Genomic DNA, 17,488 nt, shown 5'->3' on the forward strand with positions numbered 1-17,488 from the left:
ACCAGTTTAGTTGTGTTTTAGAACATAAGAAAAGCCATGTGGCGCAATTTGACATGCTATGGACTATAGGTAACAGGAGGAGAGGGGGAGAGATATGCATGTAGGAAGAGAAGATGAAATACGGAATCATATCTGTTAGTTGTATATTACATGCCAGTGCAAGCTTTTATGTGAATCACACACAATAAAACAAGCTGTTAGCAGATTTCTTCATTATTTCAGAGGATGTGTCAAGAACAGAAGAATTTGTAGTTTTCGATTGGATTGAAGAAAAAGTTGGTGTTGAAGAAACTGGTAGAGACTTCGATGATGATACAGCATTTTGAGTAGGAGAACGAAATCATCTAGTTGATAGTCAATGAAGTAAGTAGCTCTCTGTATGCTCCATCACCACCAAAACAGGAGAGAACAAAATTTGCTGAAGAGTACTTAGCTAATGCATACAAAGCTGGAGCCATTTGAGTGTCTGTCTAAAACATTCAGCTGATGGCCTGATCAATAAGTAGACAGATTACTTTCATAAGCACTTTAGAATATTGTTAAAGTATCGGCGTGCCACTGGCAGTAATTGGAAGGAATACTGGTGTTGGATAAGATGATGATGGCTCCGAGTTAATCATACAACAATTGACATTGTAGATCTTTAGCATTCTTAAATTCCAAATTGCACTTATTATACCAAAAAATAAATGTGCATGTGTGTGTATGTATATATATAATATGATGGAAAATATTTTGAATCAGGGAAGAACAGTGTGAATATTTAAGTTAACACTAATGATTTTCACACATGAATTAACGCTATGAAACTTTGAAGTTTTCTAATGCAAAAATTCATAAAATCACCCATTAGCTCAATACAGTTCAACATCAGTTTCAGTTTGCTACAAGCTGCAACATTCAAATAGGAACTCCTAATAGAATTGGCTTACACCAGGAATGACTTATTCATGCAGGTATCATTCTCACCTTCCAAAGGAAAAACCATGCTATGATGGGAAAGGTAGGGGGTATCACACAACAAAAGGTCTTCAATAATAAATATTATGGTCTTTTCCATTTGATGTAACTACCAAAAACTGTAGCAGAAATATCCCAACATCTTACACTGGAGTAATATATCCCCACCCCCTACTCTATTAAAATAAGTAGATAGACAATTATTGTGGGGGATATATAACTGAGAATGCCACACTCATGTCAATCCCACCCTGTATGGCCACCTGCTCATATATAGTTCCTAGCAAATTACTGTAATATTACTAAGATCATAAACATAAGTCAGAAATTATGTGGTAACCCTGGGGGTGTGACTATGGCAAACAAAATTTGAAAACTGTATATTTCAAATTCAACCTCTACTAGTATTCATTAAACTTCAACAAATAAGTCATTCTTATGTCGACCCAGCCAGAGGCAAGAAACGGCGAAGGATGATGATGATGAAATAAGTCATTCCTAATTTAAGTACGATATATGAAATATATATGTAATAAATTAGTCACTATTTACAACTGTACACTTGACAAGAGTTACTACATAACTATATTTTTCCAGTTTCAATGTTAAAACAATTTTTGATTTTAAAGGAAAAGGCTTTATTAAATTATTCTAATTTAAAATACTGATTTTTATGTTTCTAAAAACAGCACCTTTCAACAAAACGAAATGCAAATTCAGTGCAATTTCTAATGGACATTATAGAACATTTTACCATCACAGAAATGTATACCAAAATACATACGCCAACTACCATATATTAACCATTGTTTAAGTTATTTTACAATTATTAAGCTGAAACAGCAACAGAAATTTTCATCTTTATTGATTTAAACATATGACTGCACTATCACATAATCAAGAATATGTATGGTAAGTCACACGTTCATAATAAATTATATGAATCTCACAAAGATAACAAGAGAGTATACTTCATTTACTGCAAGTTGAGCTCTGGAGATATCATTTGTTTACCAATGTCTATCTCCACTTTAATGCCATATGGGCAATAAAATTCTTACATTATATTACTTAACAATAATGAAGAATCTTAGTAGGTGTGCAGAAAATATCTAGTGCTCTCCACTATCCACAATCATTTACAAGAGAAACGCCACAGAAAACCTTAAAATTAACAAACTTAAGCAGTAAGCTGTCAAAGAGCATGAATACAAGATAGGTTCACTAGATGATTTTGTTCCTGCAACTGGTTCAGGCTACAACAAAAATGAATTATAATGCTAACAGCCACACAGTGTGCTGCAAATGTTAAGCCGTCTACTGAAATATCAAGGAACCAGTCTTGCAACATTGCAAAGTGCAAAGTTCTGGGTTAGTGTGAAAATAATCTATGAGCTCATCATGAACAGTCTCATCAAAATGAAAACAGTAATAATAAAATTGCAATCGTAATGACTGAATTTTCAGTAACAATTTATTAAACAATTAAGTACAATACAGTTCAATTTTTGCAAGGTGCCAGATAATAATGAATATCCAGAAACAGTTACATTGTCGCAGAGGTAAATTGTAAAATGAGAATGTAACAGTTAAGGATCATTTATTGTTATATGGAAGCTTTTGAAAAAAATATCTGTTTAATACTTAAATGTCTAATCAACTGTTGCTGATTACTTGTTGAAGTGGTATTACATTTCATTTTGTTTATAACTTCTGAGAAAGAAGCATGGGAAATGTGTTGAAACTGTCTCCAGTTTGTAAAAAAGCATTTGCTTCATCTGCATGACCAACAGACCGAGGTGACACTTGCAGAGCCAAAATGATTAGTGTACTTTTGTTTGAAACTTTCCTTTAACTTGGCAAAGTTAGAGTAGCTGGAAAATTCAATTTCTTGCCCGACTTTTTACAGTTCGCTTCTGTGTGGCTGAAGCATGGTCGTGTACAATATAATATTCTTACAGCACAGAAGAAATTTGAGTCACTCAAAATGTACAACGTTATATATATTTTTTTTAAATATAGAAAGTAGGATCCCATCACCTTGACAGAGAGACAACAGATTCCCAACCTCAACCAGGAGAGAGCATTAGAAAAAAAATACTCACGTTTTTTATGACTTATAGGAGCAGAGTCCAAGTCAGGCTTCCATGGTTTTTTCCGTACTACAAAATTAAATCAAAACTAAATGAAAAAAAAATCATCACTTAATCCTCAAGCTGCTCCGAATTACATAGCACTGCTTCAAGATGCTGAAGCTGTGCACCGCACAAAAATTAATAATAGTAAACAAAATAAATTAATCAGTTGAAAAATACAAGAAATCTATGATATGCTTGTGCCTATACTGCATATTATCTGTCCCTGTGCAAGAATTTTAGTGAAGTAACTTTTAACTCGAAACTTTTAACTCGAAATAATTATAAATATCTACTACAGGGAAAACTACAATAAATACTACTACTACTTCTACATTACAGATAAACGAACTTTATGTTATCAAAGCCTGAAACAAATCTATGTATTTATTACTTCCTTTAACAAGCTGCAATCAACAGGTAACAAACTTTTTCATAAATATGCAATCATATTACTCGCATTCGAGTGTAAATTGTTTCAAAATATTATTCTAAGTCAATTTTGACCTCAAATTGTCATACAAGAACAAATGACGGCCTGCCATCATTATAAAGTGTAAGTTCTCTGAAAGGTAACGGAGAATATATACGTTCACACTAAATAATTCATGTGAGACTGATTTAACAGGACACTTTCATCAACACGACAGTTTAGGTATTTTCGTTAGAACATCTGCAGTGATAGGACAATATACGTAAATCGAGGATACGATTATGACAAGCAAATTGCAAAATATATATTAATCAAGAACTTGCTGAAAAAATTATTGACAATTGTGGCTCAAGCAGGGATCAGTTTGCAAGAACTGGCATCTATATGCGTTCATAATTGTGGGCATGTATAGTTTGTAGTCTTAACCTGATTCCTGTATTGTTCCGTTGAGAAACCACTTTGTGGGGAAGGTAGGGGATATTTTACTGTGAAGTATAATGTAAATATATTTTTGCAATAATATTTACTTCTATGCTGTTTCTACAATGGGTCCTGCTTTAAATTGAACACTCCTTATAACGATTTCTCCATGCGTTTCTCCACATGGGGAAGAAGCATGTGTAAACGGACTTAACTTATAATCTGCTTCCCAACAGATATCCAGACAACAATGGTGGAGAACACGATAGTGAAGTTGATACATGTAACAGCAACAGGGTTGAATCAACTTTTGCACTGGGAAACTCCCACATAATAGTGTCATAAGTTTGTGAAGAGAATTAATTTTATGCAAGTTGTGTTGAAGTCAAAGCTGTTGGTTTTGCAGTTCAGTTGGTATAGCACACACAAGGTGCTGAGTTGAACTCTTCGGTCACTTATAATTTTTTACCAGCTTTCCAGTAAGTTCTGATATGAGGTAGATTCTAGAAGTATGTAGTCCAAAACTTGGAATACTTCATTATTCGCTAAAAAAATCTACTGCTTGTCATTTTTTTAAAACATGGTATCATGTTTCATTCATGGAAATCAATCTTAAATTATTTAGCTATCAATAAGCAACCAAAAATTTCCTCCAAAAGCTCCTACTCTATCTATTCAGATTGAGGAACTGGCTGTTGCTACGTACCAATTTTGAAGCATACCTAAAATGACAATTCCAGGAATGTATCCCATACATCAATGTGCTGTAAGTTCTCTGTTGGTTACTTCAGTTTCAAAGAGAGAAATTCCTTAGCTGATTGTTATGAGTTTAAGTGAATTAATTATTTGCCCAATCTTTTTATCTTTGTGAAATAAAAGGAATAAAAAAAAGAATCTTAAACCCCACATTCAAAGTAAAATTTAATAAGATAGAATGCAAATTTCACAAAATATACTACATTCAAAAACATCAATCAGAACTGCCCTTACAGTTTAAAATGGGGACCAACACAACGTGTCATCACTAGAATTGAACACTCCTCCCCTTGCTACTGAAGACAACCCACCAAAAATTAAATGAAATTTCACTAGTCAGGATTCCACAATAAAATTAAATAAGTTCAATGTAAAACTTTCTCTGCACACTAAATTTGTTGAATAGTTTCATAATTGGCTAAATAATAATTGAGTTCATTGCTATTCTGTTTCTTCACATCTTACTGGAGTATAGTGATAACTTGAGCATAATCTTTTCACATTTTTCCCCCCATGATTCAATTATGTCTGCATAGGAGTTACAGTCTTCTACTTCAATTAAAATGTATTTACTTTTGTCTTCCATTTTAAAAACACCAACTTTCATGCATACGGACATTCAGGAAGAATGTGCAACATTTAGATCTAAAAATAAAACAGTATATGAACCACTGACAGCTAAGAAATTCTGAAAAATACATTTGTAGAGACAAGGGTTTACGATCTTCAAATACACTTGGGGTAAGGCACTGTTGCATCATTGCAGATGCAGCAAAACCAAAGTATAATCAAATGAACACATAACAGGAAGGAAAACGTAATTGTGTAATTGGATTTCATAGCCCACGCAGGAAAAAAGTATTGGCACAGTTTCAAAACCATTGCACAAAATAGTATCCTCTCTCATGTAATATTTTACGGTGGACGTGAAACATGGTTAGACTATTAAGAATAGGACTGCAATATTGCAATGTATAAAAACAATATTTGTATAAAACTTGACACAAACTTATTTACATAAATTCATTCTGGTTGTTAAAAATTCATGTAAAATACGATTCAGCCATGTAAATTGTGAACCAAATGTTAACTTTTTCCTCATTACGAACAGTAAAATTGTCAAAATTTACACAAACTTGGCAAGAGATAAAATTTGCGAGCACCAATGCAATTAAATAATTTTAAGGTTTTAATTTAATATATCACAATGTTACTTCTTTTCCATTTCTACTGCCTGCTTTTCAACAACCACTTCTCCAACAGGACTGTAGCATAGAGAAAACTCATCACATTCTGACACAGTGGCTTGGGGAGCCATGTCCGTGTACAGTGCATAATGTTCAGCTTCCGTTAGTTCATATGGCTCATTGGTTGGGGGACTGGTTGGGGAAGGCGGAGTCAAACTATTAGCATTGATGCAAGGTTCTGATGAAGTTCTCTTATTTTTCATTTTCGATGATCCAGAGGATCTTCTGGAAAATAATTTTTGAAAAATGTTTGGTTTTGAGGTTTTTGTCGGTTGGTTGCCGGTAGGTGGTTTCTCAGATACGGTTTGGGGTATGTTTTCCAAGGAACGTTGTACAGGAAGTGGTGGTGGTTGCACAGGGACAGCACGAGGCATAAGCTGAGGGGACCTTGGGGGAAGTGGAGGAACTGTGGTATCTTCAGGTTTAAGTTTTCGTAGCCGCTTTGGGGGCAATGGTGGCAATTTAGAGTCTGCTGACGGGACCTCACGCTTTACAGATTCTGGATGAGTGTTGGTCATGGGACTATCGGCATAACTAATATCCTCAAACGGTATTTCTACCATTGTAATTGGGTTCTTCATAGCAAGCTGGAAACTGGAGTATGTTTGCGACTCATACGTATCATCTATTATAATACGCTTATCTTTATGATCGACCTGCATTTCAGTTTCGTATGCAGGAGATAACGAACTGTCTTCAATAATATTTTTATTGTTATCTGAAAACAGAACTTGCTCGTGAGTTCTAGGTAAAGTTCTGTCAAATATGCTTTGATTCTCTGAATAAATGCATGCAAAATCGTCCACCTGGGACAGAAGTTCGTTGACGGATTTGCAAGTTTCTCCCTGAGAAAGATTGTCGTCGGTGATGAAAGCGTTTCCGTTGACCTCAGAGTACACGCTACCTATATCGATGACAGGCCCTACATCTGTTCCTGTGAGCATGTGCTGAGGAGCACTTTCGCCTATTATCACCACTTCATCCTTATCAGACTTCTGAATCTGTGCATAATCATCGCTCGTGTCGGTTTCCATCTGTTTCACATCAGGTGAAATTGGCTCAACTTCCACCACTTCCCTCTTTTCGCTGTGGTTCTCTGCAATCTGCATTGGCTGGGGCTGAACCAAATTTGCTGGCATTGTCATGAGTGCTGTGTTAGCTGCAAGGATGTTGGAAAATATGCCGTAATTTCCCTTTAACTTCTTTGACCAAAAAGACCTACCTGAATCCATCGGAAGGAAGTCAAATGCAAGAGGTTCGCTTGCAGCACCATCAGATGGACGGCGAAGTTGAATATTGGCTTTCACAATGGATTCCACCTATTAATACGAAGATAATGTTTCAATACACCAAACTTAGATTAATGCTTACATAATACATATCTATAGCACACGACACCGTATAGCTTACTTCTATGGACATGAAAAGAGAGAAATTTGATACAGGTTTTGAGATGAAGTGGTTGTTTAATACCTGCTAGGGTTAGCAAAAAATTACTAATGTCATTCATTATTATTTGTTATAATTTCTAATTGCTACCAAAATGTAAGATAATTGCTTTTCATACATTGCTATTTTTTCTTTTTAACTAAGAAATAATTTGGAAACAATGTTTCCAGTTTGGTGCATTACGCTCAAAGTGACACCTAATAGCCAAGCTTTTTAACACTGGTGAATAGGGATGGTAGGAAGACTAAAAATTGAGACAAGAATGACACCTGATTCTTCGAGACTTGTAGACATGAGACATTACTCCATAAAATCAAAATGAGACTATGATTTAGTGTCTGTTTCTCACATAACTTTTGCCAAAAATAAAAATTACTCCATAAAGTGACTTATTTAGACATATCACTAGGGTGGTTGCCTAATATGTATCATAATTGCAAATCTATGAACCTCTACACATGGGAGCCTTCCAGATGGCGCAGTGGTAACATCGTCACCTTGTAATCAAGGGGTCGTGGGTTTGATACTCGGTGGAGGCACTTAGTGGTTCGGATCCCACTTTAAATTGTAGGTCCAGTTCCAATTAGCCTTACTATGCATAAAGTGGACTTAAAACACCAACTCAATCAATCAATCAACTCTACAGCATGGTTGAATACATTCAGGATAAAAATTCTGTATTTTGAGGGTTGGTGGCATTGAAATGAGACAATCAAAAAAGTTATTTGCCTTAATTAGCTCTATATACTGTGGAAGGCTGAGAGGAGTTAGTCTGTATATATACACTTTGAGACTTTGAAACAACATTTAGAACCAGATGGGCTTCCTCCACAAAGCAAAATCTCATCCTAAATTGATTGATTGAGATGGTGTATTAAGTCTACTTTATGCACAGTAAGGCTAATCGGGACGACCTACAGTTTAATGTGGGATCTAATCATTGTGCCATGTGCCTTCACTGGGTATCGATGAAGAGTGCAGCGAGCAAGAAAAGGAACATTTTGCACATGTTTTAAATGAAGAGGAATGCCAGGATGGCGAGGATGGACCCCTTGATTACAAGGCAATGACGCTACCACCGTGTCATCGGGGAGGCCCTAAATCTCATTCTAAACTATCATCTCAAAATATCATCTTAAGCATAGTAACAGCTAAATTTAGTTACCTGCAAATTTTTGTAGCTTGGTGTTTTGAAGGCAATTCCCACCTGCTTGTGGACATCAGTTGGCTGGAATTCTCCCACAGCTTCCCACACTAACTGGTTATCCTTCTCTTCATAGAAGCGTACTTCAATATCGTCTACAGGAGAAAAATGATTAACAGCTTTTAATTATTGAAAGTTATAAAACGAATCTAAACATGCTAATGATTAAAAGTTCTTGGTGGAAAAAAATTAGAGACTTTGTAGTACATCATATTTCTTTATAGCATGTGCTTCATGTTCATACAAGGGTTAAGTCATAAGTCATGGTAACTATTTTCTTACTCAGGGGACAAAACGAAAAATCTAAGCGTGTTTGAAAGTGTATGGAATGTACCTTCGCTTGAAGCCACCAGATGAAGTCTGAATGCAGGAGACTCTCATAGGGAAGAGGCAGAACACAGGACATTGGACAACAGTGTTTTATTATGTCATGAACAACAAGTACAGTCATGGAAAAAAGTTCTTCCCCATAAGGCTTTAATAGGAGCAAGTAATGCAGGAGGGTAGGCAACACATATTGCACCCTTCGATGATCGGGTGATTTTGCCTGTCTTAACACCGAGAAATGTGTTCCACGCGAAGGTCAACATGACAGGAAAGCAAAGAGGGTCACGTGACTATTGGTTACGTGGAGTGTTGTGCTTCTCCACGTCCCCAGTTCTTGATCCACATTGCAGAAAAAGTAGAGCTGCATGCAATATATGAAAATAGGTTGTTTTCAACTACACGCTTAATTATGATTTTCCCAATTGTAAATCTATCAGACGTGTCTCCCGATTTAGTCGGGACAGTCTTTTACTTTGAATTCCTGTTTTTTCATAGGCGTAACTTGACGGGAGCAGAAAGGGCATTTGTAACCCCCCCAAAAAATCAGGTTTCTTAAAGCTGCTAAAACAGGAATTAAATACTATGATTTGACGCGTCCAAAAAAAGTATTATATTGAAAGATTGTTCCCAAATACGTAGATAGCAATTTAATACTTTGAAAGTGTCTCAGATTTGTTTATTATGTCACATCTTAGTGTGGCACAGGTCTACTACAAAAGTGGAATTTCGTAACAGAAATATGAACCCACTCCTTTTATTTCGTAGCCGATTTCATCTTGAAACTGAAATTAAGAATATTAGTTAACAAGGTAAAAAGGTAAAGTGTTCCCCTGTGCATAGCACCACGCCATGAAGGCGTATAGGGGGTGTGGGGGTAACGCCCCACACTTTCTTGATCCGGTCGTGAGTGGGGGTGATGTGATCAGCATCACGCCCCTGCCGCCTTTACCCCCCAGGGTTTCCCCCAGGTACCCATGTTATTCGACGCTGGGTAGACGCCGGGACCGCTTCCACCGTTAACAAGGTCATTGGTAAACAATAAAAAAATGTGTTAGACCCAATTCTTTAATACCTTATCATAATCTTTATCGCAATTTTAAATTTTGTTGTAAGTCCACTTTATGCAAAAAAAAAAAAGGTAAAGTTCTCACCTGTGCTTAGCGCTACGCCATGAAGGCGTATAGGGGGTGTGGGGGTAACGCCCCACACTTTCTTGATTCGTTCGTGAGTGGGGGTGATGTGATCAGCATCACGCCGCCCCATACTTTCTTGATTCGTTCGTGAGTGGGGGGTGATGTGATCAGCATCACTCCCCTGACCGCCTTTACCCCCAGGGTTTCCCCCAGGTATCCATGTCATTCGACGCTGGGTGGGCGCCGGGGCCGCTTCCAACGTTAGAAAAGTTCCCGGGCTTGAACCGGCCGGGGATCGAACCCGGGGCCTATAGCATGGTAGTCAGACGCGTTACCGACTGAGTCACCGGCACAGATAGACTAATCTGAAATGCATACAGTTTAAAGTGGGATCCGAACCACTATGTGCGATCACCTGGTATCGTACCCGAGACCCCTTGATTACAAGGCCTTACCACTACGCGATCAGTGAGGCGCACACAATCTTTGTATTTCGACCTTTTTAAACCTATATGTATCATATAAGAGGTTGTTTAACGTTGCTATGCCTCTATGGATTATATATAGCCAGTATTCGAGCACATAGCGTCAGGTTTCATAGAATATAAGCTTCTCTTGCATGTTTATGGTTTCCTGTCTGCAGTAGAAAAACTGGCAGGTTCCCGTAGCTTTTCTTTCAATAGTCTTCCAATGGTTGCATATCATATCACTCAAATTTGATTCATTCGTTGCGAACACAATCCCCGATGGCGGAGTGGGATCGTGGGCGCCTTGTAATTAAGGGATCCCGGGTTCGATACTCGGTGGAGGAACATAGTGGTTCGGATCCCCCTTTAAACTGTAGGTCCATTCACGATTAGCCTAACAGGACATAAAGTGAACTTAAGACACCAAATCAAGCAACCAACACAATCCCGTTATTGTCCAGATTATCGAATCCAGAGCCTTCGTCGCGAATAACATAAGCAGGAAGACAACATGAAATAACCGAACAGAAACAGAACCTAAAACCTACATCGGATAGATTGGATTAAGTCGACGATACAGCACGGGTTCTGAAATGAAACAGAATACGAAAGTTGAGGGACCTCTATACGCACCCACTTTTCCTCCACTCAATGGGGAAGATATCCTTCTAGCTCAGAAGCCTTTACGTAGGAGTGCCCTGAGGGAACTTCAAGGCCACTACGATAAAGTGTTCTACGTGCAGCGGCGTATACTCTGGGTCATCTAGGTAATCGCAGATGACCCGGCTGTATTTCTTTTTTTTAATATATATATATATATATATATATATATATATATATATATATATATATATATATATATATATATACACACATTTCCTCGCAATATTCTTCCAAACCAATTTCGATGCATACATTTCCTTGCTTCCAGCGCGCGAATACTTCCAATCGTTTGCCACCGAATGTCCGGGAACCTTTCTCCAGCCGGTGGAATGACTTCAGGGAATCTCACCCTGACGTCATTCCTCCCGCTTTCCTTACAACCCTTGGCGAGGAGGGAGGAGAAAGGAAAGAGGGGGAGGAAACACTGCTTTTCAGGCGCGGTGATTCCGTGCCCAGGGTAAGCTCCTTCTTGTGAGAGTCCACCGGTCGCACTCTCAACCTTGAGAGCCTTTTCCGTTCCCTCCGCTCAACTAGGGAAAACATACCCGGTAGAGTGCGAAGAACAGGAAAACTGAATAACATGGGCAAACCAATTCTACGCTAATTTTCACTTTACATTTGCTTCTGTCTTGCTGATTTCTGTTACTTGAACATAAATTTATCAAAAGGGAAAAGCTTAAATATTGAAGATGAAGCAAACTGAATTAAAATTCAAGGCTTAAGCAATTAAAGCACCTATTTGCTGACTCCCCCCATCCTTGTATTTACAAAAATAGTGATTGTTTCTCCTCTCTAATCTTCAAAAGCAGCGAGAATACTTATCTCACGGAACTGAATATTTTTTTAAAGGGAAACCCCCCTCCCCGAAATCCTACAAATATCTAATTTAAAAAGTGTATAGTGGTAATTCATTTTACTTCATTAGCAGGATTAAACACTTTGCTTAATACGTTCTAATAATCTGAGATTCATCTTCAGGACTTCTAACCCCACTGTTTCAAATTTATGTGGCGGCTGATAATAAGGGATGATCCTCATCCCGAATTAAAATTCTGACTCTGACCTGCAATGATTCGAACTTTTAAAAACCTGTCAATTCGAGCTCGGAAAGGGATTTTTTTTATTATTCATAGGGAATTTCATTCTGAGCCAGGAACACAACAACAGAAGTTTGGCGCGTGAAACTGAATGCGTGTAGTCGTTGGCTTCGTGCTGTGCTTCGTGTTTATTATTTATTTAGGTGTTAGTGTTTGTCGTGATAGTGCTGTGTTAAAGGGTAATGGATGTGATACAAGATTTGCTGGTGAAACCTTTTGGAACAAGATCTTTTCAGGAGAAGTTGCAAATTGTTAATACAGGTAGGCCAGTGTCATCGCTTGAACTTATTTCTACACACAAAGACAAAATCGGGAATATGTGAGGCATTTTCGCAAGCAAATTATGACAAAACACCATGGTTGACAGGAAGTATAAGTGTTAATAAGCTTTGCATTTTTGTTCGCCGTGCTTACTTTTCGGGGCTGAAAAGAATGTATGGACGCGTGACTGTAATCTTTGCAACACTTGTGCCAAACATGAAAAATCCAAAAGTCACATAACTTCCTTTGTTAAGCTGCAATCTTTCGCCCAGACACGTATTGACGTGCAACTGGACAAACAGCGTGCTTTGGATGTAGTACAGCACAAGTAATCGGGTCCTGGAGTAAGTTGAATTTTGCACTTAAATTAATATTGCGGGTTTTTATTTCACTAGTGCACGTCTTTCATTTTTATATTTCACAGGCTGTTTTTTTATAGCTTTATAATACTGTCTTGTTTTATTATTTGAAATTCTACGCGTATAGTAAACTGCAATAACGAGAATTAATTGATTGTGATCGTAGCAATAAGACAAACATTCCGACACAATATTCCTAAATCCAATATGGAGCGTGACATAAATTGCACGGAAACTTTTGGAGTTTGAGGATCAAAAGGTCGGAGATTACCCACTCGTTAGAACCAGCATACGCCACTGTCTACGTGCAATGACGGGACCAAAACATACGTCAGATAGCTGTGTTCCTCCTTATTTCGTACGCCATTGATAACTGGAACACGTGACCTCGTCTTTGGTAGAGCACAAGCCTGCTTGCTTGCCACCACCCTTTAGTTCAGTGACCTTCGCCCGTAGTCAGCAAGAGTGAATGACTCACCAGATACTTGTTGTCTGTGAGGCTACACAAGAATAGATATTTCGTTAGCGGCTGTAAGTATTGTTTCATCTGCAGTTATATCAGTTAACATTTCAATAGTTTCCTAATGGTTACGTTAGTGATAAACATGTAAATTAGTTCTCGAGAGTGAACGTTTTATCTATTTGAACGGGGGATTTTTATAGAGCCTGCATGTATTATTTTTTCCTGAAACAAGAAGAAATTCGAAGACGCAAAAAGAGTTGTATAAGAGTAGTTAACAAAAGGAAAAAAGAAGAAGAAAACGAAAATGTAAATGCTGAAATAAATTATGGTAGAGATCGAGTGAATAACATTTTGTCATGGGGCCTCCTCGATGGAGTAGTGATAACGTCGTCGCCTTGTAATCAGTGGATCCCGGGTTTGATACACGATGGATGCACATAGTGGTTAGTATCCCACTTTTAACTGAAGGTCGAGTCCAGATTAGCATATCTGTGCACCAAACCAAAACTAAGAAAGAAATTGTCACAGTGTAAGAAAATTTCATGTTCAACCAGATACGAAACAAAAGGGAATAATATATTGCAGGTTGGAGTTCACATCTGTAGCATCTAACCAGCACAATTATGAATCGCAACATATCGTATGAGATCCATTTTTATTATACATGTATGATAATATAAGAGAAGTAGAGGAAAGAGAAAACCAAGCGAAACACGGACGCCTTCTCCAGAATTTCAAATCTCGTTACATAAGGTTCTGGGTTGGAGTCCCGAACAGGCATGACTTTCTTGTTCTTGCCCTTTTATCTGCTTCATTTCATCATAATTCATCGTTATGGTTTACCTGCAGGGGAAGAATAATGACAATAATTGCCAATACAAAGCCAATGACAAACAGAACAACTCGATTACGGAGGTGCCAAGAAGAAACGAGACTTGACAGTTTCTCCGCCTCTCGGTTTGTCGAATTGAAAATTGCTCTCCCGTTCTCGGTCTCGACTAGTTAAATATAGAAATCGAAAATGTATGTGAATGAATATACATGTATTTTATATATTCCGGTTTTGTAGGAGATTTCGTGAGAGATGAAATAAGTACTCTTCCATCGTATTTATTTTTATAATTTTTATTCCCTGTTCGATGATCGCGACGATAAGGACGAGTGACCATTACACGAAATTGATGACGAAATAGTCAAACACCCCCGACAAGGACGGTACTCAAAACCGGGAACTTTGGCGACGATATCGAATGTCAATCACTTAATGAGCTTGACCACCGAGCCTGCTTAATGTTGTTTCTGTCAGGTAATTCGTAATAACTGTCAATATCCCACATTCACTATCATTTTCTTCATAATTTATCTTATTGTTGTGATTAACCTGAATTCAAAGAATTAGTTGAAAGGCAAAAATGCAAGATTGAATGTCTCTGATGTTACTTCGTGCCGAATAATATGACGTGGTATTATGATATGAATTTATTAATCATATAATATGCCTATTCATTCCATTGATTGATCCCAATTGAGCACACAAAATATGCTATAATGTCCACTCCATGGAGGAGTGGTTAGCACAGCGCGCTACGATGCCATGGGTCCCTGGTTAGAATCTCGACTTGGGCGTGGGTGTCCTTGGTAAGTGTCCCTTCATCAATTTCATCATAGCATCACTCATCTTCATCGTCGCTATTTGCCAAAAGTGAAAGAATAGCAAATCTAAATAACAAACATCCAATCAAATCGAACATCTCTACCGATTTAATTCTATACGGTACCGAATTCCCACTTTATTACTGCATCTTAAGTCATTTTACAGCATCTCAATTGTTTTCCGATTCGAAAACATTTGGAATGTTGTCTTGTGCAGTTGATTGTGCATTGTTTCGTTGTTTGGATTGTTTAATTAACGTCGCATTAATTAGTTTTAGACCAATCGTGACGGGGGAAGCAAGAGCACAAAGAAAGCGAAAGAGACAAGGAAGAGACCACGGCTTTCTTTAAAGATAGCATTCCGTGAATACAACTCAAGTGACTGCAGAATATTATGAATAAAATTTATTTCGCTTTTTCCTTTTATTTCTGTTTCAGTTATTTTACTTCGCTTTTCTTCTACCACTCGCGTTACTCGTGTCGGTGAGGAAGAATTATAAACTCGTGAAATGGACGATGGTACAAAAAAATATATGCCTCTCCCACGGTTCGAAACTGTCAGTACAAAATATTGTCTTATATTTAAAATTTACGGGCAAATATGGTTTGTCAGGTAGCAATTTTCGCTTATCTCTTTCTCAAGGGGTTCCATTGCCTCTCTGATGTCGTAGTAGTAACGTCTTCGCCATGTAATGAAAGGCTTCCGAATTCAATACCAAGTAGAGAGGCTTTGGTTCGAATCCCATTTTAATCTGTAGGTCCAGTGCATGAACTAGACTTAAACAATTAACGTGTGGCATGTGGTCTGTGATGAGAACCATCATTTCAGCGAACCTTCTTGACAATGACTCTAATATCACTTGATAGAATAGTATTTCCTTACGAGTAGCTCTTGTCAAGAAACCAGTTCCTGAAATTTTCTTCTGGAGGCATCGTAGCACCCAGCTGTTTGTTGTGGCTGGGGCACGAGTCATGTGACTCATGCTATCAAAGCTCAATCCTTCCCGAGAAGTCAGAATCACCAGGCAAACTTAAGCGAATATTTTGTTATTTGGGTTGCATAAACAACAGGCTTTAAGACGTTACGAAATTCTACGTCCCGTGGCCCAGGTATTTTTTTCTCAGACTGTACACAAGACTACACTGTTTAACAACCTTCAAAGTATTCACCCAGGTTATCCACTGTTCGTTGCCAGCAATGGGGCAGGCACTGAATACCATCCGCTACATGTGCAGCTCTAACGTGTGCCACCTCTTGCCGAAATACTGTTATGATCTCTTCTTTGTTGGCAAACAGTTTCCCACGCAATGACTTCTTCACTTTGGGGATGAGATCATAGTCACATGGACTTAGATCAGGAGAATAAGGCAGGTGTGGAAGAACCTCCCATCCCCACCACTGTAAGCGATGCCTAACAATGTCCGCCGTGTGACCTGTCATGTTATCGTGTAGAATAATGGCATTGTCCAAAAGTTCTGTACTGCATGGCACAATTGTGACACCAAAACTGAAATGTAATGCGCTGCATTCACAGTGTGACCCCTCAAGCACTGGGTGGCATACAAGAACACCTTGACAGTCATATGCCAGGATGACCATAACTTTTGTGGGCGACAGATTTTGTCGAACCTTATGTTTCCATGGTGACCCAGGATGATGCCATTCACTGCAATGATGCGATTCAACATGGCATGTCCTTCATTCTGAAACCTCCCCAGATTGATGCGACATGTTTCGTAGCGAGTCCACTTCAGTACCTCTGTTAAGTGATGTGGCACCCACTTTGCACAAAGTTTAAGCATCTGTAGGTCCTTGTGTAAAATGCGACGCACTGTTGACGCCGGTATTCCTGTATGCAGTTATAATTCCGCCACTGTCCAGTGCCTGTCCTCACGTAAACACTGTTAAATCACCATCACCTGTACCTCTCTGTCCTTGGACACCGGATGCCCACTGAGAGGCAGATCGGCAGTTGACACTCTGCCCCGTTTGAAGGCCTCCACCCACCTCATCACTGTTCAATAGAGTATGGCATGCACACCCATTTTCGTGCATTTCTGCCACGGAGAACTGCTATTTTAACGTATGAACGTTGCTCCTACTTCATGACCTCCATTTTCGAACGCTGCCACTCACCGACTTAACTTGGGTGAATGCTTACTACCCCACCGTTGTTCACATACACCATCTGGTGGCTTTTTTCGAAAGTACATTCCATACACTTTCAAATGTATATCTTACATTTTTCATGTTGTCCGCTGTTTGCAAAAGAAAAAAAATAGTTGCCATGACTTATGACTTTACCCATGTATAATGTTACATTGATTTTATTTTGTACTATTTATTATACATATTCTGTACTCTTTTATTAACTCTATAAACCTTTGGTGGACAGCTGCTTCTGATGAACATGGGACTGTAAATGAACCACTTGCGAGATAATTGAGAATGAATTGGTAG

The 17,488-nt window shown here is 38.2% G+C and overlaps 1 protein-coding gene across 4 annotated transcripts in view; it reads right to left on the reverse strand.

Moving 5' to 3' along the window:
- Positions 1-17,488, reverse strand: part of LOC145985121 (embryonic polarity protein dorsal-like) — a 59,077-nt gene that overhangs the window by 14,461 nt on the left and 27,128 nt on the right. For 2 of the 4 annotated variants that reach the window (XM_083118752.1, XM_083118754.1), the window contains 2 exons: positions 8,566-8,699; positions 3,066-7,270 (listed from right to left, as the gene is read on the reverse strand). In XM_083118752.1, coding sequence (XP_082974878.1) covers positions 5,915-7,270; positions 8,566-8,699 — 1,490 coding nt within the window. In that variant the 3' untranslated portion in view covers positions 3,066-5,914. Of the gene's footprint in view, positions 1-3,065; positions 7,271-8,565; positions 8,700-17,488 lie in introns of those variants that run through there. The other 2 variants (XM_083118755.1, XM_083118756.1) reach the window with 2 other exon arrangements.

Source organism: Lepisma saccharinum, chromosome 3, assembly GCF_977018435.1.
Source record: "Lepisma saccharinum chromosome 3, izLepSacc3.1, whole genome shotgun sequence".
In the NCBI taxonomy this organism is placed as follows: Eukaryota; Metazoa; Arthropoda; class Insecta; order Zygentoma; family Lepismatidae; genus Lepisma; species Lepisma saccharinum.